Below are 24,611 nucleotides of genomic sequence, written 5' to 3'. Positions count from 1 at the left end.
AGGTTTCACAAAGGGGGGCGGTGCTAGCCCTGCGCTTTGGGATCCCAACGTTCGAGCTCCAGTCGCGCTCCCTCCCTTCTTCCCCTCTGCTGCCAATTCTCCGCCGTCCAGACAGCTGGCTGATCCTGTCCCACAGCGGCCACCGTACCGGACGTCAGCGGTAAGGATTTCAGGTTGGTGGGGGTGAGGCTAACGCTCGAGGTGGGGCCTAAGGCTGGGGCTGAATTAGGATTAGACAGAGCGTTCGGGAAGCAATTTGAGGGCGAACTCCGGACGGAGATAGGACCGAACCCCTGACGGAGATAGGACCGAACCCCCCGGGGGTTGGGGCCTAATGGAGCGGGGCGGAGACTGGGCCGAGGGCGGTGCCCGTGCGGGGATTGGGCCGAGCGTTCCAGGGCGGTACTGGGGGGCGGGGCCGTGTCGGAAGTCAAAGGTCAGTAAATAGTGGTGATGTCAGGCGGGCAAGATGGCGGAAGGGTGAGCCAGTCGTCCCGCTCCCGGGCGTTGGGGCCTGAGCTTTCCCAGGGTTGGGGTGCTGGGCCAGGGTCCTCATGGGGAACAGGAGATCAGCCCGGCTTGGACAGAGGTGAAAGGGTGGGGTGGAGTCTCAGTGTGAGAGGGCGGGGAAGCGGCCGGCGAAGCCTCGGCCCGCGGTCCACGTCTCGGGGAAACTGAGGCCGGATCGTGGGGCGAGCAGGGTTCGCACCGCAGGGCCGCCAGATGTGTTTGTCTTCCACAGGGAGGACGTGGGCTGGTGGCGGAGCTGGCTGCAGCAGAGCTACCAAGCAGTCAAAGAGAAGGTAAGCCGGGCCGGCGCCCTTTCTCCGGCAGGGCCCCGCGCTGCCTCTGCAGCCTGGTCACCGGCCCTGGCTCGACCAGTGTGAGCGCCGGGCCTTAGGGATGAGACAACCGGAGCACTGCTTTCAGTCCCTGCCGGTGTATGGCAGGACAGACCCTGAAGCAGATCGGTGTGATACTAGCCGGTGTGAAGTAAGGATTATTTTAAAGGCAAGAACGACCCTTTCGTAGGAATCCACAGCAGGGAGCAATTTATTGCAAGTCGAGAAAGTGAGAACTTCGTCTTAGAAGAGACGGAATTTGATCTAGGTTTTAAAGAAAAAAAGAATTAATGGTAAAACTTATTACTTTAGTTGTTCAAATATAGAATATACGCCACAGACAGCACACTGACAGGTCCTAAGGGTACAGATGTTAAGAAAACAAATGTAGTTCTGAGCCTTACAAAGCTCACAGTTTAGTGGGGAGGCAGCCATTAACCGAATAGTGAAACAAATAGCTGTTTCATTACAATTATGGTAAGTGGTGTGAAAGGAGAGTACAGGAACATGACATCTAGTCTAGATAGTCAGGAACACACCAGGGAAGACCTCCAGGAGGAAGGAACCTGATTGAGTCCAACCCTGCCTAGACAGGACAAGTAGCAAGAACCCAGGCTGAAAGTCAGCATGAGCCACAGACACTGGTACCTGATGGGTTCTGTCATACTGAGCTGTTGGCAGAGGAGGTTAGGGAGGGAGAAGGTTGATGGCCAGAAAAAGGTCCTTGAATTGCTAACTCAGCAATCCCTGTGGGATGAGTGATGCTTGGCTCTGCCAGTGGAGAGTGCCAGTATGTTCCTGTTTCATTCCATGTTGGTTTGTCAAAAACAGCCCCACTGAATTGTGGGAAGAGTTAGTTACTATACTGGGGCAATTCCTGCTTCAGGGTGGACTCCAGGAGGCTTATGGCCTCAGATAAATTAGTTCTCTACTCTGGGAGTATTTTTATTCCTCCCCCAGCCTGGGTACTCCTGGACCAGCCTCTCACCTACAGCCTAGCAAGTCAGAGACCCTGGGCGGCTTTATGTTGTTGATGAGGACTGAGAGAGGTTTAGTAGAAGAGGTTTAAGCCCCATACAAGTTTGGTTCCTGCTGAGCCATCGCCTGGAAGGAGAGTAACCTTAAGCAAATGTTGAGCCAATGCTTCTATGTGGTGTCCTCAAAGTTGGTCCTGCCATAACTCATTAAGAATAAAAAGATGGTCAGCTTTTCATTCTTGTCCTTGCGGGACCTCCCAGTTTGAATCGGGGTGGAGGGCGGGGGGTACGTGTTTTTTCTGCCTTTGGCGATTCTTTAGTTGAAAAGAAAAAACTTAATTTGCATCTTTTAGGTACTTTTAGATGAACTTGGGCAAGTTATTTAAAGTCTTTAGGTCTCAATTCCTCATTAGTAAAATGGGAATAATACTAATATACCTACCTGGTAGAATCATTGTGAGGATTAAATGATAATATCTGTACAGCACTTAGAACAATTTTAAGTACTATTTAAGCATTAGCTGCATTTATAAGTGCTAAGAGTGATGGGGGAACTTCATGGACACTATCAGTCCATTGTTGCTTCCAGTTTTTCTTGGTCTTTCAGTGCTTTCCTGCCCTTGCTTCCTTCCCTTCCATCCTGGATCCATCGGGATCACTTAACTTCTTAACACACTCAATTCCTTTGTACCCTTTATTTAGGGTACATTGCCCCAAAGACTACAACTCAGAGATAGTGCTATAATCTGCCTTCCTCTATGCCTTACTTTCTCCCATTGGAAGTTGTGTGTGTGTGTGTACCACATACTGGTGGAAAAAGTCACATTGCTCATTGACCCCACCACAGATTCCCCAGCCTCAGTACTAACCCCCCAACAAGCCTGTTCAGTCTCTAATTTGCTTCTCCTCCCCTTACCTGCAGAAACTTTCCCAAAACCTAACTCTCCTGTTAAGCCCCCCATTTTTAGCTGCTTGCCTTTTCACCTCACCTTCTACTTTTTAAAATTTGAAGTCAACAAGCATGATCTCTCTTAACACCCTCTCCCCCTGAAGCCACCACTTACAAACTTATCTGTATTCACACTCAGCTTCATATACTACTTGCCAAATCCAATGGGTAGTTTTCAGCCCTTATCTTCCTGGACTTTTCTGCTGCATTTGGCATTGGTGATCACACCCTCTTTCTTGAAACTTTACTCTTGGCTTTCATGACATGATTCTCTTTAAGTTCTCCAGATACTTCTCTCATCTTTCCTGACTCCTTGGTTCATGAGTTTCTCTACCTCTGCCTGCCCCTTAAAGCCAGTGTTCTGCAGAGCCTTGACCTCAGCCCACTGCTCTGCTCACTCTACACACACTTCCTAGGTGACCTCTGCTTTCCTGTTTCCACCAGTCTTTTCCCCTCAGCTTCAAGTTTGAGAACCGCTTCTCGGGGACAATTGTCCCAGATGTCCCTACATTCTGCTCTGGCTTCTACAAAGCTCCCTGTGGCAGTCATGAGCAGAAGGAAGGAGAAGTGTCAGCAGTGCAACCTGAGAGGAGTCCAGGTGAAAGAGCAGGGTGACCTGGAGTAAGGTGGTGGCAGTGTGGATGGAGAGTGTCAAGTAATAAATGATCCCCCCCAACTCCAACTAAGGAGCCCAGAATCTGATAGAGAGGAGCCCTGGTGGCACAATGGTTAAGTGCTTGGCTGCTAACCAGGAGGTTGGCAGTTTGAATCCACCAGCTGCTCCACAGAAGAAAGATGTGACAATCTACTTCCATAAAGACTTACAGCCTTGGAAACCCTATGGGGCAGTTCTCCTCTGCCCTGTAGGGTCGCTATGAGTCAGAATCGACTCAACGGCAACAGATTTGTATTTTTTGGTTTTTTAGTCTGATATGGAGGCATGATTCCCACCCCCAGAGAAGCCCCTGGCTGATAGGTGAGACTGTCCCACTCAGAGACTTCCCCAGCTGATGAGAAGTAGGCAGGCCTTTCCCAGAAGGAGAAACCACCAGAACACTTACTCAGAAACATGCTAATTTAAAAAATGCACGTAAATATCCCCAGTTATGTCCCCAGAAGTGAGAGGACTTGAAGGGGTGAGCCCAGAGATAACCCAGGAAGGCATCCTAGAGTTTCTGAGTATGAAAGAAGACAGGGTGAGACTTAGAAGAGAGCCAAGGGGCTGTAGGCCCAGGCCAAGTGGAGTGCAGGGCAAGAAGGAGGTTGGTTTGACAGGAGCAGATATGAGTTCTGTCCAAAGGAGCTTTCTGGATAAGTAGAACCATGGAGTGGCGGAAAAAGAAGGCCTCAAAGAGAACCTGATCCAGTGTTTCTCATAACTGCTTTCCCCCGCTTTCTTGAATGTAAAAGTCGCACACCTTTTCATGTTATTTGAAATTTGAAACAAATATTATGACTTAAGTGCCTGGGCTGAGACTCAGTTCCTGTTCTCAGAGCAGCAGGAAGCTCTCTTGCATGCTCTGCTATCAGGTAATCCCAGGTCACAGAATTGGGACAAGTGAGCATTGTTTCTGAGCCCAGGCTCCTCCTGTCACTTGCGTTTTCTGTGTGTCAGTCTGCTACTGAAAAAGCACGGGGAACAGGAACAAGGCACGGTGGAGCCAGCTGGCTCTGACGTCCCTCTCTGTCTTCCCATAGTCCTCTGAAGCCTTGGAGTTTATGAAGCGGGACCTGACAGAGTTCTCCCAGGTGGTGCAGCATGACACGGCCTGCACCATCGCAGCCACAGCCAGTGTGGTCAAGGAGAAGCTGGCTGTGAGTACCTCCCACACCCTCCAAGGGACTGCCCCCCCGGCTTCACCCACCTGGGATCCCGATGTGGGCTCCCAACCTTTCTACAGCTAGGTGATTATATTTTGCCATGTTGTTGTTAGGTGCTATGGAGTTGGTGCCAACTCATAGAGACCCTATGTACAACAGAATGAAACACTGCCCGGTCCTGTGCCATCTTCACAATCGGTGTCATGCTTGAACCCACTGTTGTAGCCACTGTGTCAATATTTCTCCCCATAGGCTCTTATTTTGAAAGATTTGTGTTAAACAAGCTAGGTAATTAAGTATTAACTATCTTTCCCGCTTGTGTATTGTGTTAGTACATGTTTTCTTTTTAGCAAAGTCATTCATTGTAGACAATTTAGGAAATACAGATTAAAAAAAAACAAAACTTAGAGACATCCATAATTCAGTCTCCCAGAGATAACCACTGTTAATTTTTTGGAGTATATGCCTTATGCACACTTTGTTTTTGAAAATGGGACCAACTGAATACAATGTTTCGTAACCTTCTCTTTCATTTAATAATCGTTGTAACTTCGTCTACAGTGTCATAAATGGGATGGTAGTCCATTAAGTGGATTTACCCAGTTCCGAGTTTCCTATTTCAGTTTTTTCCATTATTGACTACAGAGCTACAGTGAGCATCCTGATCGCTAACCCTTTGCCCATTGTTGTAATACTTTCTTTATGTTAAAATATTAGAAGGGCTCATAAGGTGAATACAGTTTTAGGCCTTTTAAAATCTATTATAAAACTGCCCTCAAGAAAAGTTGTGCCAAGTTATATTCTTACTGACCCTTTTTTCAATTAATCAGTCCTCTCATGAGGTGGGAGTTAGGTTCCAAAGTCAGTGTAAAAAGTAAAAATTGTGTATGAGCAAAGATAGCCCTGTAAATGTTACGGTTCCAGTGAAGCACTGTGTACTGGTTTGGGATCCAGATTTTCCTTTGGCACTGGAACAGGTTTTAGATTTCTTCATTTAAGCACCAGCTGAATCAGTTACATCGTAATAAGAGGCCATGTTGGAATACGCATTTTGGAGGTTTTGATTTTTTTTTTAAGCCAAGCTTATTTTGGTGAATTCTCTTGTAAAATACTGTCTGCCTGCTAACCAGCTACTGATGAGCGCGAATGATGAATGGTTTCCCCACTGATTGCTCTAAGTCCACCCAGTAGTAGACACACCACTTGTTTCTTTCATTCAGTCATTCCTTTTTTTTTGTTTGTTTGTTCAGCAAATCTGATTGTATTTGTACCAGCATGTGCCAGGCACTGTGGTGAGTTCTAGGTTTAAAATGCCTGGGCAACCTAATCAGGAATAAATATTACAGTTTTCTGTGACAGCCTGAGCCTCTCAGTACCCCATCCCTACCGGCTTGAGGGCATCCTGACCAGTGTGGCACAAGCTTTGTCTCCTACTTGCCCCTTCCAGGAGGTCCATATGTTGACCCCAGACTGGTCCCAGGTTGACCTCAGGCAAGGCTACTTGTGGTTATCCTGCCCATATTTCCTCAACCTTTTCCACAAAGTATTCTACTTCTGAACAACGATAATGATGAATTATTACAATACTGCAGTTTATTACGTGCTTGTTGTATGCCAGGCACTTTACAGGCTTTATCTCCTTTGTTCTTCACAGTAACCCTCTAAGAGATGTATATTTATGCAAATTATATCAGTAAGGAAACAGGGTAGAAAGGTCTCACAACCAACAAGTGATAGAGTTGGGATTCTAGGCCTGACTCCAAAGCTAGTACCTTTTCCACCATTCTATCCATAAGCCCTTCTCCCCACTGAAGTGTCTGTGGCATGGATCCTCTCCTGTCAATTTTTGATTAGCCCGACTAGCCTTGAAATTTTGATGGAACAGCCAATCAAGGATCTCTGCCCTGCCCTACACAGGCCTGCTCCCAGCCCCAGAGATGGGGTGAAAGGTTGTCAGCACTGCCCTGGTCCCCACACACACAGTATACCTTCACCCCTGATGCTTCCGCCCTCATACGCCATACCCCAGATCCGATCCTGCCTCTGGGGCACTCGTTTCCTCTGCTGGCTTCTCTCTGCAGACTGAAGGATCCTCGGGGGCAACGGAGAAAATGAAGAGGGGGCTGTCTGACTTCCTGGGGGTGATCTCAGACACCTTTGCCCCCTCACCGGACAAAACCATCGAATGCGATGTCATCACCCTGATGGGCACGCCCTCTGGCACAGCCGAGCCATATGACGGCACCAAGGTATTCACTGAGGGCTTCGCCTGCAGATGCCCACCAGCTCGCGGTTTTAACGTCCAACCTGTACTCACAAAAGCAATACGTGTTCAGCCTGGGGAGTAAATATATGTACGTAACTCAATTAGAGAACATGAAAAGCAAGGAGAAGGTAATTATTTCTAAACCCATACTTCGATCACCCGAAGAGAACCACTGATTTCTCCTTGGCGTATAACCTTTCCATTTCTTTTTGTTTGCAAGAGTAAGGTAACGACAAAAGCTTGAGTTTTATTTATTTTTAAAAGGGCACTTTATACATACAGTTTTGTAACTTGCTTTTAAAAAAAGCTTCACAACAGACTGAACGTCTTTCCTAATCCCCATCATCTTTAATGACTTTAAAGGTTGCAGTGAGTACAGCATAATTTATCCCACCATTTCCCTAGTGTCACACATTTCACATTTGATTCCTTTCTGCCTTCAGCCCTGATAGGGAAGCTGTGGGAAGGAGCATTTTTGGAGGATACTCTATACATTGGGGTTAAGACTGATTTCCAGTAGAAATAAATGTGAAGTGGGGAGAGTATCCTCAAGAGCACTTAAATCAACAGCCAGGGTAGTGTATTTCTATCTCATTGTATTTTCTCCTCATTCTCCTGTTTGATGTTTTCCCCTAAATTAACAGATTGGCCTTCTTTGTAGCATTTTATCACATTGAATTTCCATTCCAAATGTGCTGATTTTTCAAGCATATTTTTCAGCGCTAGCATTAGCACCACCACTTAGTGGACATTTGAATGGAATTGTGAAATCTTTAAATTATTAGGTTGCAAATGATATCTGTGAACATCACCCAAACCAGTTGGAGAATCTCTAGTGCAGACAGACAGCCGCATTCTTGAGGTGATGCTGAGGAAGGAAGGTGGAGCTTTCTGTTTTCCAGCTAAAGTCTGCCATCCCTGTGGCACCAGTGGGAACACAGCTTACAGTTCACTTGGCAGACTGGCTGTGAAATTAAGAAATTACTAATGGTTTTAATTTGGGGGGGAGCTGTATTATTTCAAAATTTGCCCATGAATTTGGGCTTTATTAGTATGTTTTTTATTTTGTTATGGAGACCATACACCCCAAAATATGCACTAATTCACCAGTTTCTACATGTACCATTTAGTGACGTTGATTACATTCTTCGAGTTGTGCATCCATTCTCACCCACCTTTTCTGAGTTGTTCCTCTCCCATTAACATAAATTCGCTGTCCCCTAAGGCTCTTATGTAATCTTTCAAGTTGCTATTGTGAATTGGATCCCATATAATCAGAAACCAAACCCGTTGCTGCCGAGTCAATTCCAATTCATAGTGACCCTATAGGACAGAGTAGAACTGCCCCATAGGGTTTCCAAGGCAGTAAACCTTTATGGAAGCAAACTATTACATTCTTCTCCTGTGGAGTGGCTGCTGGGTTTGAACCTCGGGCCTATCAGCAGCCAAACACTTACCACTTTGCCACAAGGGCTCCTTTGATCCCATATAGATAGCTCTTAAAAGAGCATAATGGCGTAAGACAGATACTTTTTACTAGTTAAGCTCGACTATTGTTTGGTTTTAAAGAAGACTTCAGGGGATATTTTTGGTTTAAGATTTAAAAATCATCTCAGGGCAATAGCTTTCAGTGGGTCATCCAACCTTTACAGCTCCAGAAAATCTGGAGTCCATAAGAATTTGAAATTCTGTTCTGCATTTTCCCTTTTTTTGGTCAGGATTCTTCTGTGGAATCTTTGATCATAAAAATTTCAGTAATGGTAGCGAGGCTCCATCCAGTTCTTCTGGTCTCATGGCAAAGGAGGCAGTTGAACTGTTCCTGACTCTCCTTCCTCTGTTGTCCCAGGCAAATAGAGACCAATTGTTGGCCCTTGGATGGCTGCTTGCAAGCATTTAGAACTCCAGGCTCTACACATCGAACTAGGAGGTAGAACAGAGGTACTAAACTTGTTATTAGGCTGGTTACCTGGATGTCCCATGAAACCATGACCCTAAAACTTCAAACCAAGAAACCAGATCCCATGAGGTTTTTGGTTATACATAAGCAGCCTCAGCAGCTCCTCTTTTTTTTTTTTTTTTTGCCATTGTTGTAAATATAGCTATCACACAGCTTTTACCAATTCAGTTTTTGACAGGTGTACAACTTAGTGACACCAATTACAATAATGGGATGTACAGCCCTACCCTTAATCATGCAGTATTTCCATCACCTTTAATCCCCCATTTTCCCCCTCCTTCCCACCCCTAGTAACCCCTAGGAAACTTTGTCTTTTCTTGTCCTTTTATATAAGTGAGGTCATACTGGACTTTGTTAATATATTTTCACTAACACTTCAAATTTCACAATTCACAAGCATTTCATACCTACAGTTCTGTAGCCTACATACACTGTATTTTCCTAGTTCTCAGAGATAGAACACAGGGTGAAGACTCTTAACCTGGTTCTCCACTCCTTATGCTGCAGTGTGAATTGACAAATGCCCTGTGGGTGTGGCAGCCAAATGGCTACCTGGTTATGGGAGAAGCTGGGTTGTGGTTGACTGGGTACCCTGGCAAAGAGGGGGTGCTATCTATGCCCTGCACCCCAGAATTTACATTCTCTATTTTCTGTTTCTTCTAGGCTCGCCTCTATAGCCTGCAGTCAGACCCAGCAACCTACTGCAATGAACCAGATGGTGAGGGGGCAGGGGTTAGGCGGTGGGCTTATAAGACAGGGAGACCAAAAGGGTCTGGCCTGTGGGCCCTGTTTGCCTCAGGCAGCAGAGGCCAGGTACCACCTACATAGAGGGGCCAAGGTGGGGCTAGGTGCTTTATGCCTGGTGGGATGGATTGATGCTCCCTTTTCCCCCCGAACCCGGGTATCTTCCTTCCCCTCTGCAGAGGCTTTGCACCTCTCTTCCTTTATCCCATCAGTTCAGCCTCCTTCCCAGTCCTGCTGCCTTCCTACCATCCTTTCAGCACCTGTTTGCTAAGCCCCATGCTGGGAGCTAGAGATGAGACAGGAGTCAAACCTTCAGACCCTGTCTAGCCCTTGAGGAACTTGCTGCTGAGAGAAATGCTGAATAAAGCAGAGATAGTAGAGTGAGGACCTGACAGAAGGATGGGGAGCCCAGAGGAATATCCTTCTGACAGCCAACCAGCCTGAGTCATCTAGGAAGTGATACTTCAATTGGGGCTTTAAGGATAAATCAGAAATAAACTAGAGAGAGAAGTGGGGGAGGGGTGGTCAAGCAAAGGAACAGTATATCTGAAGGCCCAGAAAGAACAGGGAGCACTGGCCATTTGGTAAGGCTGGGCTAAGGAGTGTGTGTGAGTGAGTGAAGGACATAAGAGATGCCCAAGGGATAGACTGTGAAAGGCTTTGTGTGCCAGATTAAGGAGTTTGAATTTCATCCTAATAGGCACCAGTTAGAGCTTCTTAACCTTTTTTAGGCAAAGGTTGTTGAAAATGGCAAACACTCCAGAATAATGCCCATGAAATTTCGTATGCAATATGGGGATTCTTTGACCCTTTGAAATCTATAGAATCTAGCTTTAAAAAGCTCTCCCACAGAGAAGTGTTGGATTTTGAAACCTGAGGTGATCAGATTTGCATTTTATGAAGAGCTTTTGAGCAGTATTTGTGTAGCATAAAATAGAGAAGGGAGAGACAGAGAGAGAAGGTAAGGCCAGAACCTAGGAAGTGGCAGGTAGAATGAAGAGGAAGGTGTGCATGTGAGATACTGAGGACATAGAATTCACAGTGATTGGGGAAGAGAGGAGGCTAGGATGGCCCCCAGGTTTCCAGGTGGATAATCTGGAAAGGAGGGGAAAAAAAGGAGTTCACATTGGGTTTGTAGCACCTACCTAGGTGGGGGTGTCCAGGGGACACCTGGTCCTGTGGATCTGGAGCCCAAAAGAGTGACCTGGGCTACAGACAGAGACTGAGGAGTTGTCAGTGGGAGAAGGGGTTGAAACTCATGGTTTGATGGAGGTTATCTTGGGAGAAAATAGAGAATGCGAAGAAATAAGGGCCGAAAGGAAAAAGAGGAGCCCGTGAAGACTTAGAAGGAGTACCCAGAGAAATGGGAAGAAAATCATAAGAGGGAGAAGCCAGGGGAGGCAAGGGCTTCAAGAGGAAGGCAATGGCTCCCAGGGTCAGAATCTACAGAACAGACACATGAGGAGAGGCAAAATAGAGGGGCCGTGGTGGGGCTAGTGTGTGCCTTATGCCTGGTGGGATGGGTTAATGCTCCCTTTTCCCACCTGAACCTAGGTATCTTCCTCCCCCTCTGTGGAGGCTTTGCTCCTCTCTTTCCTCATCCCATTGGTTCAACCTCCCTCCCAGCCCAGCTGTCTGCATGCCTTCCCTTCAGCACCTGTTTGCTTATGCCCCATGCTGGTGGCTGAGAACAGCAGTTTCAAAGAGGAGGGGATTCAGTAGCCAAGTGCCCAGGGCAAAAAACTGAGCAGGGATGTGAGAAAGTAGAGGCTGCAGCCCCTTCTGAACATCACTTAGGTACCCTGCCCCAATCTCAGTGAGCCCCACCTGTCCCTTTCACCTTTCCTGACCCCCACCCTAAGCCGAATGGCTCTGGAAAAACCCTTAAGCTTTCCTCATTGTCCATGTCCAGGCTTAGGTTTGTTCTGTAGGCCCAGTGTTCTTTCCCCAGGCCCAGGGCACTGACCATCAGCGTCTGTCCCTCTGCAGGGCCCCCGGAATTGTTTGACGCCTGGCTTTCCCAGTTCTGCTTGGAGGAGAAGAAGGGGGAGATCTCAGAGCTCCTTGTAGCCAGCCCCTCGATCCGGGCCCTCTACACCAAGATGGTGAGGGCCCAGCCAGCAGAACCTCAGCCAGCTCCAGGCTTGAGGTGTCGGGAGGTGGGAGGGGCATGTCCAGAGTCAGTGTGGGGTCATCTGGCCCAGAGAGCGATGGGAGACCCTGCAGAGCCAGACCAGCTCCATCCCGAGCCAAGAATCTGCCTGGGAGAAGCTGATTGGCCAGGCTGCTGGCAGTCAGAGAATGGTGAGAAATGGAAGGGTCCGGAAGCCTGATGGGAGTTCTTTTCTTCCTCCTTGGCCAAGCTGGGCCAGGAAGGTAGGTCTGGCTAAAACGTTGGGGGGTGGAAGCACTCTGAGAATTACTGCTAAGGCACTTACTGTGCCTGCGATTCAGAGCAGCTGAGAGCAGACCCCACGCCGCCACTCCCAAACTCTCATTCCTGCTCTCCCCTCCCTTCAGGTCCCAGCAGCTGTATCCCATTCAGAATTTTGGCATCGGTATTTCTATAAAGTCCATCAACTAGAACAGGTATGCTGGCCTGGCCTGGGGAGGCACTGCACTCAGCCCTGGGGGAAGCAGGCTGGATTTTGTTGAGGGAAGAAGGGAGTACAGGGTGCTAAGAGTTCTGGTGTCAGGACCAGGGTCTGAGAAGAGGGCACCCTGACTCTCCTGGCTGTCTGCTCCCCCACACTCAGGAGCAGGCCCGGAGGGATGCCCTGAAGCAGCGGGCAGAGCAGAGCGTCTCTGAAGAGCCTGGCTGGGAGGAGGAAGAAGGTAAGCAGTGTTGAGAGGTGATGGGCAAGGAACAGGACCTGCTCTCTGAAGCCTGGACAGACTTGGTGTCCAGGGAAGAGTAGGAAACGAGGACAGTTTTTGTCTGTGAAGAGGATAGGCTAAGCTAACAAGGGAGATGTTCAACAAGGCTGGTGGAGTCCAGGGCTTAGGTACAGAAATCACATGTCATTGGACAGAGTCCCCTGCCAGCCCGTGGTCCAGCTACTTCATGGTCACTTGGGAAGCTTTTTGAAAATCCAGACTGCCTTCCTCACCTTCTAAATAAGACCCTGTAGGGAAACTTGTGTTTTCTTTCTTTTTTATTGTACGAATACATATAACCAAACATTTGCCATTTTAACATTTTTTACATGTACACTTCAGTGATATTAATTACGTTTATCACGCACAGCCATCACTACTGTTCATTTCCAGGTGTTTCTGTCACTGTTAAGATTGCAGTGCCCTCTAGGTAGTGCCATCCCTACCCCTCCCACTTGCCCTTGGTAACCACTAATAAGCTTTGGTCTCTAAACATTGGCCAAGTCTAGATATTTCACATAAGTAGGATCTTAAACTATTTCTCCTTTTGTGTCTGACTTACTTCACTTAGCGTGTTTTTAAGGTTCACCCATGTGGTAGCATGTGTCAGAACTTGGTTTCTCTTTATGGCTGAGTAGTACTCCATTTTGTTTATTTATTTACTTGCTTGCTTTCTTTGTTACTGACTTACTTTCTTATTTTCTTACTTGCTCACTTACATATTTACTTTTTTATGTTCTTATTTTTTTGCTTTACTTACATATATACATACGTATTAAAATCACATTTTTTTTTATTAATTTTTATTGTGCTTTAAGTGAAAGTTTACAAATCAAGTCAGTCTCTCATACAAAAATTTACATACACCTTGCTATACACTCCTAATTGCTCTCCCTTTGATGAGATAGCACAGTACTTCCTCCACTCTCTCTCCTCGTGTACATTCGGGTAGCTTCTGGCCACCTCTGCCCTCTCATCTCCCCTCCAGACAGTAGATGCCAACATAGTCTCATGTGTTGACTTGATCCAAGAAGTTTGTTCTTCACCAGTCTCATTTTCCAACCCCTATTCCAGTCCAATCCCTGTCTGAAGAGTTGGCTTTGGGAATGGTTCTTGCCCTTGGGGTAACAGAAGGTCTGGGGTCCATGGCCTCCGGGGTCCCTCCAGTCCCAGTCTGACCATTAAGTCTGGTCTTTTTACAAGAATAAAATCACATTTTGTTCATCCATTCATCTGTTGATGGACACTAGAGCTGTTTCCACCTTTTGACTATTGCGATCAGTGTTGTAATGAACAGTGGTGTACAAAATATCTGTGTTCTTGCTTTCAGTTCTTTGGAGTATATACCTAGAAATCGAATTGCTGAGTCATATGGTAATTTATGTTTAACTTCTTGAGAAACCACCAAAATGTTTTCTACAGCAGCACCATTTTACGATTCCACAAGCGCTGGATGAGGGTTCAAGTTTCTCCACGAGCTCGCCAACACTTGTTTTCTGTTTTTCTGATCATAGCCATCCTTTGAAATGGATGGAGTGAAATGGTAAATCCTTGTGGTTTTGATTTGCATTTACCTAATGACTAATGATGTTGAGCATCTTTTCTTGAGCTTGTTGGCCATTCCATCTTCTTTGGTGAAGTGTCTATTCTAGTCCTTTTCCCATTTTTTGACTGGGTTGTTTGTCTTTTTGTTGCTAAATTGTAGGAGTCAAACTTGTGTTTTTAACAAGCTCTCCTGGTAATATTAATGCCCGGCCAGATTTGCGAGCCACCAGCTGTGGCGGTTTGTTGAGCATTCTCTACCTGGTAGCTCAGCTTCGAACAGTGTGTTGGAGCCACCTGCATGATACAGCAGCATTAACACATTTATTAAGTGCTTAGATTATGTGCCCAGCCTGGACCTATAGCTTACATGCATAGCTCTCACAACTCCATTATCCCTATTTCAAGAATGAGGTAGGTAAGTTGAAGTGACGTGCCTAAGATCATGAACCTACGATATAACAGACCCAACCTGAAACCAAAACAAACTCACCTTCAGGTCTTAGCTTTCTGATCTATAACACCATCTTGGGTTGTGTTGATGGAAGCTGAGTGCCAACCAAATATGTGCTGGGCCTCATGGGTAGGAGGGACTTTGACAATCGGAGAGTGTCTGGAAGAAGAACAGTGACGGGAAGGGTGTGAGGGAGGGTAAGAAAGCGTGCTATTTAATCTTGAGCAGGGTAAACTTTGGCAGGAATCTGAGGTCTGTCTTCAGAGAGCTCCAACGATGTTCAAGGTTCTTCAAAGTACACTGCGTTTTTTCTCCTACCTTTTTCTCCACAGAGGAGCCTGTGGGCATTTCACCCACATCTCCAAAGGAGGCAAAGGTCCCCGTGACTAAAACTTCCACATCGCCTGAAGGAAGAGCTGAATCCCAGAGCCCCTGTGGAGAAAATCTGGTGATTCCAGTTGAGACTCCAGCAGAGGTGACTCCATCAGAGAGCAGTGAAAGCATCTCCCTCGTGACACAGATTGCCAACCCTGCCGCCTCACCTGAGGCACCTGTGCTGCCCAAGGACCTGTCCCAAAAGCTGCTAGAGGCATCTTTGGAGGAACAGGGCCTGCCTGTGGATGTGGGCGAGACTGGACCTCCACCCCCAGCTCCCCCCAAACCCCTGACCCCTGATGGCCACCCCAGTAGCCCTGAGCCCAGGCCTTCAGCCAGAGTAGAGACTCTGAGGGAGGAGGCACCCACAGACTTACGGGTGTTTGAGCTGAACTCGGACAGTGGGAAATCCACACCCTCCAACAATGGAAAGAAAGGTACGTTTAGAGGCCTGAGCCCAGGGAGTTGTGAGGGAGCAGGGCAGGGAAGAGTTTGCCTCACAAGGTAAACTCGTCTCCTTGTCTGTTGTTAGGATCCTAGGAACCGAATTCCTTCATCTGTGATACAAATGATGGTAGCTGCTATATGTTACTGTATTTCATCAGTTTTAAGATGCACTTAAATTCTTTGAAATCAGGGTACATCTTACACTAGTTGGGGTCTTAAATTCAACAAAAAATGGTTTATTACCAGCCCTGTGCCAAGGATGTTATATTGCATTTAATTTCTCATTTACACCTCACAGCCAGTGAGATCAGTATTATTATCTTCATTTTACGGATGAAGAAAGTGGGACCCGAAAATGTTAAGTAGCTTGCTCAAATTCTTGCAGCCACAAAGTGGCAAGCCCAGGTTCAGGCCCAGGCCTGTCTGACTTCAAGCCCGTACCCATAATTACCACACTATGCCAGTTTCTGTCCTTTTGGACAGTTCACCCTTACCCTGTGTCATTAGTGTCAAGGGCCTTTTTCCCAGGGTAACCTTAGGAAAATCATTTAGCTTCCCTGAACCTTCATTAATTATTATTAAATATATAAACGAGACTTATATGTACAATTCGAAGAATCAAATGAACATCCATGAACATGCTGTGACTCAGCTTAAGTAACAGAGCTTTAGTTTCTTTTCTTGTGTAATAGAATTTTAGACTGGGGACTCTGGCTTTATGTCAAAGGAAAACCTCTCTCACCCCTGTAATTAAAGGACAAGGTGTCCTTCAATAGCTTTGGTGTCAGTTTTTCACCATATCCAAAATACCTCACCAGGGACAGGATTGTCAGCAAGACGTCCCTTCAGCCCCTCACATTCATCCTCTCTTTGCTAACACTCAGTGCCAGTCAAAAGCCCAGAGCTTGCCTAGCAGGTAAGGCCTGGCCTGCAGGTGCAGTGCGGGACTGGTTTGCTGCAGTATATGGGAAATAGGCCCTACCCATCCCTCCCCTGCCCCCCAGTGGAAACAGCAGGGTTTCCAGTTTCCACCACGGTGCTTTCCTTCTGACTCTGATTCAGTGAGGTCATCTATGGGGCTCCTACCTTCTCTTTATGAGACACTGAGTGGGGAGGGGCAAAGGCTGCAGTCTTTATGATGAAGCATGAAGTATATGGGGCAGGCTTGGTACTAGAGGAGCTCAGAGAAAGAAGGAATCTCTGGGCACCAGTGGTGTTTCCCTGAGAAGACGTCGTATGATAGTTGGATAGTTTGGAGCAGGTGCGAGGGTGTGGTAGTCCAGGCTGAGGGAGCTACAAAGTCCAAATAGTAGAAGGCACAGGGCACACTTACGGGCTGGTGACCAAAGACCACTTTTGTGTACTGTCTCTAGGAAGGGTGGGTGGGTTAGCTCAGAAATAGGATTTACATTAAGAATTTATAATCTTAATCTGTGTTCAGGAGGTTGGACTTGGCGCTATAAAGCAGCAGTGCGTGGAGGCTAAGGGCTCAGGCTCTGGAGTTCAGACAGGACTAGGTTCAAATCCCAGGTTGTTCAGAAGCTGTGTGACTTAAGTTATTGGTCTTTTCTAAGCCTGTGTGATCCTCTATAATTTGGAGGTAGTTGTTTCACAATAGGTTCTCAAGCAGGGAAGAAACTTGGTTAGAGCCCTGCTTTGGGAAAACGATGACGATAGAAAGAGACAATGTTCCCTGAGCACTTTTTATATATCTAGCTCTCTCCTAAGGACTTTATATGCTCATTACTCAATCCTTATAAAAACTCTATGACATATGTTATTTCCCGCATTCTTTACTGGTAGGAAATTGGAATTGATCACCCATTCAGCAAATACTTAGAAAAGTGTAAAGTGGTCCTTTAGGAGAGTGGGGGAGTAGATGGACCCGACAAGGGTAGCGGGCTCGCAGGTGGTTGGTACTAAGGGCTCACTGAAGTAGTGGTCATGGATTTTAAGGGATACCAGTCAACACCATTGTACTTTTGTCCGGCTACATTCAGTTGCTCAGGTGCAGGCCCAGAGCAGATGGGGAGTTGATTTTGATCAGGGTTCAAGATTAGCCAGGTGAAATCAGTGGAAGAAAAGAAGGAGAGAGAGAGAGCCCAAGTGTATGCAAGAAGGGATTGATCAAAATGATGGCTCGTGGAATCTGAGCTGGGTAAGGAAGGGAATGAGGGATAGTGAAACAGTTGGAGGGTTGAAGAATTATGTTCCGTTTGGAATTGGGCTACTGGAGAGGGTGACTCAGATAGCAGTGGTTGGAGCCTCGGTGCTTGAAGTGAGGTTATGGAAGTGGTGCAGTGTGTCTTAATCATCCACTCTGCTCCTCTGATGTACTCAGGGTATGTAAAAGGAGGGGCTGGGGATTCAATGCAGGCACCCACAGAAGCAGCTGTAGCCAAGTGGAGGGTAGCCAGGGTCTTGCTAGGACTAGGGTGGGGGCAATGGGACCAGAGTAAAGGGGGTAAACCTTAAAAGGAAGAATGGAGCTTGGAGGTAGTTTGATTCCTTTTCCCTCTTGTGCTCACATCCCAGGAAGACATGAGGCTTGCTCTCCAGGTACAGCAGAGTCTCTTGGGGTGGCCAAGGCAGAAGGTCCCAGGGCAGTCCCTGGCATTGCAGAGCTGCTTCCCACCTGCACTTTGCCCGAAGGTCCATCTGACCTAGGAGACGACCCTGCCCAGCTTCTCTCAGTGAAGACAAGGGGCTGGAGATGGGGTGCCTGATGGGGTAGGCCTGTAGACTGGAAGGCACAGTCCTGGGTGTAAGCCCCCACGTCACTACCTACAATCTGTGTGACCCAGAAGCGGTTTTTGCCTCCACTTCTTTATTGGGGAAGCAGAGATCTAACTAAACAGTAAAGTGAGCTGTGAGTGACAGCACTGCAAGGTTAGTAATCACCTGGGAACTCCCTTTCTGTAAGTTAGCCTCCATCCTGAAGCCTTCATTTGGTGCAGGTCAGCTTTCTGCCCCCTGTACAGTGGAATGGAGATCTCGGTACCTACCTCGCCCGACAGGCAGGATGGTGGGAGGAGGCAGGTGGCAGAAAGAGCCAGGATTCACCTCTCACTCTGCAACTTGAAGCCATCATTTCCTTATTTGAAAAACTGGGACTGTCACTACCCACCCGGGGGGGATGTGAAGTGCTCCAGAGACGCTGACTGATACTCTGCGTTCTCCCCCTGGAAGGGTTTGCCCTGGCATTTAAGGCTGAAGAGAGCACTTCATGTCCAGAGGGGGCAACCTGAGGAAGGAACACGGCCCTAGCCACAGCCAGCTTCTCACCCACAGGAAGCCTGTGCTGGCAGGGGTACCGCCCAAGTGTCCTGGGGTACAGACAGACTTAGGTGAGGAGTCAGAGGAAAGGGTCTTGGTTGCAGCTCTGCTTCTGACTGGCTGTGGGACCATGGGCAAAATAACCCTTAGACAAAACAAGGCCTTTAGAAGAAATCTGGCTCCACTGGTTAAATAGCCACTATGTATATATGTAACAGAGTCCCTGGGTGGTACAGACACTTAACACGCTTGGCTGTTAACCAAAAGGTTGGAGGTTTGAATCCACCCAGAGATGCCTCTTAAGAGAAGCCTGGCTATCTCCTTCTGAAAAATCTGCCACTAAAAACCCTGGAGAGCACAGTTCTACTCTGACACACCTGGGGTCTCCATCAGTCAGAATGTACTCAGTTGCTGCTGGTTGGGTTTTTTTTTTTAATACATGTAACAGGTACTTTACATTCCTATCTCTAATCCTAAATATTGTTTCTCACACTGGGCCAAGGTCTATATAGAATCACCCAGGTACTTGTTTATAATGCAGAATTCTAGGCTACCACCTAGACCTGTGCAATCTGAATGGTGGGAGTGGGGAAGAAATCTGCACTCCAGTAAGCTTCTTGGTGATTCTTTGCAGACAGAATGGTTTTAGTCTTATTTTATGAACAGACTGAAGCCCAGAATATTTCCCAAGACCATACAATAGATAAAGCAGTAGGGATTCAGCCCCAGTCAGTTGGCTCATAAGACCGCGCCTGCTCTTACCGCACTGGGGCTAGCTAGGCTGAGAGGGGGTAGTGTGAAAACATACAAGGCACGTGGGAGCGGGGCTTAGAGGGACGATTCAGAGGCGGAGTGCCTGGTGAGGAGCAGGTGGGACAAGAACAGAGATGTTCACAGGCCATCCCCCTGGGGGAGCCAGAGATTCAGTCTTTAAAGATGCCTTTTTTTTTTTTAAAACTATTTTGTTGTTAGTTGCCATCGGGTCAGCTCCAACTCATGGCAACTCCACCTACAACTGAACGAAATGTTGCCCGGTCCTGTACCATCCCCATGATCACTGTCCGTTGTTGTGGACACTGTGCATTTTGAGTGTATTCGCACCTAGGGGGGTTGTTTTCCAGAACTGTATCAGACAATATTCTGTTATGATCCATAGGATTTTCATTGATTATTTTTTGGAAGTAGATTAGCAGGCCTTTCTTCCTAGTCTGTTTTAGTCTAGACTGCTCTGCTAAAACCTATTCACCATGGGTGTCCCTACTGGTATTTGAGATACCAGAATCATAGCTTCCAGCATCCTAGCAACATACAAGCCACCACAGTACAACAAACTGACAGAAAGGTAGTGGCTTTGACTATTACAAAATAATATGTGCTCATTTTAGGAAAAAACCACCAAGAAAACTCACCCATGACCCCATCTCCTAGAAGTAACTTTTGCTAGTATTTTTGTGGGCATCTTGGTCATGTTTTCTGTATATGTGCATACATCTTTGAGTGTATTTTTACAATGGAATCATTTGTAGATACTGGGAGTTTTTTTTTTAAGTAATTATGAAGTTTGCTTCTTAGTTATAATTTTCAGTTATACTTAATATTGCCTGTTAAGAAGTCATACTTAAATATGAATATTTAAAGCAGCGGTTGTCAAACTTGAGTGGTCATCAGAATCACTTAGAGTAAGGATTGGAAACTTCTTCTGTAAAGGGCCAGATAGGAAATATTTTAGGCTTTGCAGGCCATACAGTCTCTGTCACAGTTGCTCAGCTCTGCTGTCGTAGCACAAAAGCAGCCAGAGGTGGTATGTCAACAAATGGGCATGGCTGTATTCCAGAAAGTTTTATTTATAAAAACAGATACCATATAAGATATACCGTGAGGAGTGTGCTCCTTAGCTCAAGTAGACACATGAGACTTTGCGGGCAGCTCCTGTCTGGAGGTGAGATGAGAAGGCAGAGGGGGACAGGAGCTGGTTGAATGGACACGGGAAATACAGGGTGGAGAGGGGTATGCTATCTCATTGTAGGGAGAGCAACTAGGGTAACATAACAATGGGTGTCTAAGTTTTTGTACGGGAAACTGACTTGAATTGTAAACTTTCACTTAAAGCACAATTTAAAAAAAAAAAATTGAACTTAAAAAAAAAAAACATGCCAGGCTGGGTTTGCCCCACAGGTTATTGTTTGCCAACCCTTGGTTTAGAGAAGAGGCCCACGGATAATTATTGCATGCCAACTGTGTATTCTAGGTACTTGGAATACATCAGAAAATCAAAGTTTTCTGCCCTTGTAGAGCTTACATTCTAGCTCTTCTGTTATTAAATAATAAACATAATAAGCCTGATTATATGTGTTTTTAGAATGTGATAAATATGGAAATTGAGAGTAGGGGGAATGGTTTGCAATTTAAAATAGGGTGGTCAGGGTAGGGAACATTTAGACGGTGAGATTTAAGCACAAGTGGGAAGGAAGTGAGGTAGTTAGCCGTGTAGATAGCTGAGGAAGTGAGTTCCAGGTACTGGGAACAGCCCATGCTAAGGCCCTAAGGTGGGATTGTACCACCTGGTGTGTTTGAGGATAGCAAACTCAGTGTAGGTAGAATGGAGTGAGTGGGGAGGGAGGAGGTTCACTGTTTATTTCTCCTGGGAGATTTCTGTGGCTCTCAGGGAGTCTCTAGGCAAAGTGCTTCTCTGCTATTTAGTAACCTGCTTGTTCTCACTGAATAGTTTAAGATCATTTACTATGTATGTAAATGTTCTACAGCCTAACTTTTAAAAACTACATAATGTTCTATCATGTGACTATACCATTTATGTATATTAGTAATTCCCTGTCACTAGACTTTCAGGTTGTTTCTAAGTTTTCGTCACTATTATGGCACTAGAGTGAGCGTCCTATTGGCTAAATCTTTGACTAAATCTAGGATTTTTCCTTAGATTTCTAAAAATGGGGTCACTGAGCCACTTATTTGAAAGCATAGAATATAAAGACTTTTGATATGTATCTGTCAGGCTCTCTTTAAGAGTGCCTTCACCCCTAGCCCAGCCTCTTCAGATACCTTTCCTCGCCCCTTCCTTCCTTTCATATCGTGGATTGTGGTTCCAGGCTCAAGCACGGACATCAGTGAGGACTGGGAGAAGGACTTTGACTTGGACATGACCGAAGAAGAAGTGCAGATGGCACTTTCCAAAGTGGATGCCTCTGGTGAGGTGAGTAGGCCTAGCTAGCTACAGGGAAGCAAGCCCAGTGATCCCAGGGTCTGAGAACTCTCCCCATCAAGCTTAACTGTGCCCTCAGGGTGGATCCCTTCTGTCTGAGGTTCCAGGCTTCAGGAAGGAAGCAGAAGTCTCTCACTGTGGCCCAGAACAGTTGTTGTCAGCAGGCTCTACTTCCTCCCATCTCCAGGGTAGATGGATGGGAGAGTTCTTGACCTTAGCTATGCATCAAGATCACTTGAGGAACTACTTAAATATACAGATGCTAAAACCTTGCTGCAGACCTTCTGACTCATGGTCCTGAGGCGTGGGGCCTAAGTAGATTCCTGGCCTTGGAGACAAAAGACCAATGTGATCTAGGGCAAGTCAACCTGAGCATCTGTTTCCCCACCTAAATTATGAGATCGATAATTATAAGACCTGACTTAGAAGCTACAGTGGAGTAATGCATATAGACATGGTAGGCCTTATGCTGGGGACGTGGTAAGCATCAGTGGATGTTAGCAGAAAACACCACAAAACCTATTCCACTTACTAAGTTCAAAGAGGCCTTACTACTCTCGTTCTTCATTACCTCCCAGAATCAAGACTGGGTCATTTCGAATGAAAGCCTGGGCAGTCCAAAGCTCACACAGCTAGTAAGTGACAGGACTGAGGCTCCAGCCCAGACATCTGATTCAAGACAGCATTACTTCCACTGTCACACAAGAACCACATGGTTCCTGCCATCAAGTAATTCTGAAGAGGTGGACAGATTAGAGAGACTTGAAGGGCCTTAGTTTTCATATTAGGAAATTGAAGCCTGAGGTGAGGTAGTGACCTACCCAAGAGTGTATTGCACCTGTGACCTCATGATGCCCGGGCAGGGAAGGCCCATTGCTCCCTATCACGTCGTGGGATCTTGCTGGCGTTTTGTGTCTTTGCAGTCCTTGATAGATCCTGACATATGTTACACCTGAGCAGAATCATTCTATGACCTATCACCCTAGGGATCACCTAACAGCAGGGCAAGAGAAAATTTCCTGGGGGAGGCTCCAGCTTGGGGATAACGGTGCTGGGCCTAGAGGATTGTGAAGGCCCTGTGAGCTCAGTGCCCCCTTGCTTCTGTCTCTCAGAGCCATGGACTTAACTATCCAGCAGGAGACATTTCTCCTGAATAGATGGACTGACTTGCTTCCTTTAGGCAGGGCATCCCTTTGCAGTGGAAGCATTCCTTTTGGGTCTGAAATGATGAGAACAGCAGACCTACCCTTCAGGCAGAGGACAGCTCTGTGCCCCAGACACAGCCCTTAAGGCTGGTAGTTCAGTCTCCTAGAAGGGCCAGGCATCAGGGCTATCGGAAATGGAGGTAGCCCTGCTCTCAGCAAGGGGGGGTGGGCTTGGGTTTGACTCAAAAGACTAAATACATGTCTGTGCTCCCCATTGTCCCCTCCCATTTGCAGCTGGAAGATGTGGAGTGGGAGGACTGGGAATGAGGGAAGTCAGAGCCAGCACTCTCTTACCCACAGCACCTCTCACCTCTCTCGTCCGCCTCAGCCTGGCCCTGGAAGACACTGACTGAGAATGTCCCCAAACGGCCTCTGTCAACCAGAGCTCTGGGCACAGATTCTGGGTTGCTCCCTGCTGGCTTTTTGGCACCTAGAGGGGACTTCTGCTCACACCTGGGAAGGGGCTCTCTACACGCAAGCCAGGAACTCTTGATTTGTGCCAATCACAGGGTGGCCTAAGTGGGAGGAGACCTAGCCCTCTTATGGAAGAGCCTAGATTTCTCTGCTGAGCACCCACGGTTCCCAGGCACTCCTTCTGGGAAGTCCCAAGGGATGGCTCTAGCTCTTCTGCCTGTGTAGACAGAAGCTAACCCACCAGTCTCTTGGAGTAAGCCAAGACAACACACTGTCCATCCAGGAGCAGGCAAGGAAGGCTATGCCACCTGCCCTTGGCTAGAAAGGGACAGAGAGCACATTTTGGTTCCCATCCCAGTGAGTGAGAGGCATTCATCTCTGGGAAATTCTCCTGTCAGGAATCTCTTCCCTAACCCAGGCCTTTTCCATTCCTGGAAAGGTTCCTTGTGGTTCAGAATCTGAAGACCAAACCTGAATTCCCACCTCCTTCCTTTCATCCAGCCCAACCTGGTATGTCCCCAGGCCCTTCCCAGGGCTTCTTCATGTCAGATGCACCCAAGTCCTTAGCCCAGCTGTGCTACCTGCAAGAGTCTGTTCTTGCATTTCTTCTCCTCCCCAAGAAGGGAGGAGGCCACTTCAGGCCCTTTTGTGCATTGCCTGGTGGGATACCTTGACCAACCAGCTACCCACCTCGATTCCCCTGTAGCTTAGGACGTAAGCCAGCTACCAGCGGTACAAAGCAGTGATCAAAGCTGAGTACTTACAGATCTGGTAAGTCCAACCCTTCCACCTGAGCCCTCTGCTGCTTGAAGGGATGTGCTGAGGGTGAACTTCTTGAGACATTGATCAGGCTTCTGCAAAAGCTCTTCCTCCTGAAGACAGAGCCAGCCTCTGTGGCTCTCACCCTCCACTCTGGTAAAGCCGCCCCTCTCTCGGGGTAACGAGGGGCCGCAGGAGTCCCTGGAGACCCTGGTGCTTCACGATGCTGCTCCTGGTGATTCTTGTACATAACCTGGTGTGTTCATCAATGATTTAAAGGGATCATGGTCAGGATGCCAAGGTGTGGTGGTCGCTTCCACTTCTAACCTTCAGTGAGGGGGTGGGATGGAGAGAATGCAGAATCTTTTCTTGACGGGATGGGGCTTTTCTCTTTGTAATTATTTCTTTAGTTTAATTAACCTTTTGGTTGTTTGTGCAATATTATATATTTTAAATTATAATGCATCTCCCCAGAGTATTTTGTAGCCA

General features: G+C 47.0%; 1 protein-coding gene across 1 annotated transcript; it reads left to right on the top strand.

The window, feature by feature from the left end:
* Window positions 1–434: 434 nt before the first annotated feature.
* BSDC1 (BSD domain containing 1) lies at window positions 435–24,611 on the top strand. The gene is made up of 11 exons (XM_049878629.1): window positions 435–480; window positions 743–803; window positions 4,467–4,583; window positions 6,671–6,838; window positions 9,476–9,530; window positions 11,546–11,661; window positions 12,077–12,145; window positions 12,313–12,391; window positions 14,762–15,241; window positions 21,632–21,735; window positions 23,184–24,611. The coding sequence occupies exons 1-11, from the start codon at window positions 470–472 to the stop codon at window positions 23,214–23,216; spliced, it is 1,293 nt and encodes a 430-aa protein (XP_049734586.1). The 5' UTR covers window positions 435–469; the 3' UTR covers window positions 23,217–24,611.

Source organism: Elephas maximus, chromosome 3 (assembly GCF_024166365.1).
Source record: "Elephas maximus indicus isolate mEleMax1 chromosome 3, mEleMax1 primary haplotype, whole genome shotgun sequence".
NCBI lineage: Eukaryota > Metazoa > Chordata > Mammalia > Proboscidea > Elephantidae > Elephas > Elephas maximus.
This window is presented reverse-complemented; position numbering and strand designations above follow the sequence as displayed.

Bases quoted from the DNA above. Each gene is read 5' to 3' on its own strand.
- BSDC1 (XM_049878629.1), top strand. The intron at 6,839-9,475 runs GTATTCACTGAG...TGTTTCTTCTAG, and splicing joins AGCCATATGACGGCACCAAG to GCTCGCCTCTATAGCCTGCA. The intron at 11,662-12,076 runs GTGAGGGCCCAG...CCCTCCCTTCAG, and splicing joins GGGCCCTCTACACCAAGATG to GTCCCAGCAGCTGTATCCCA.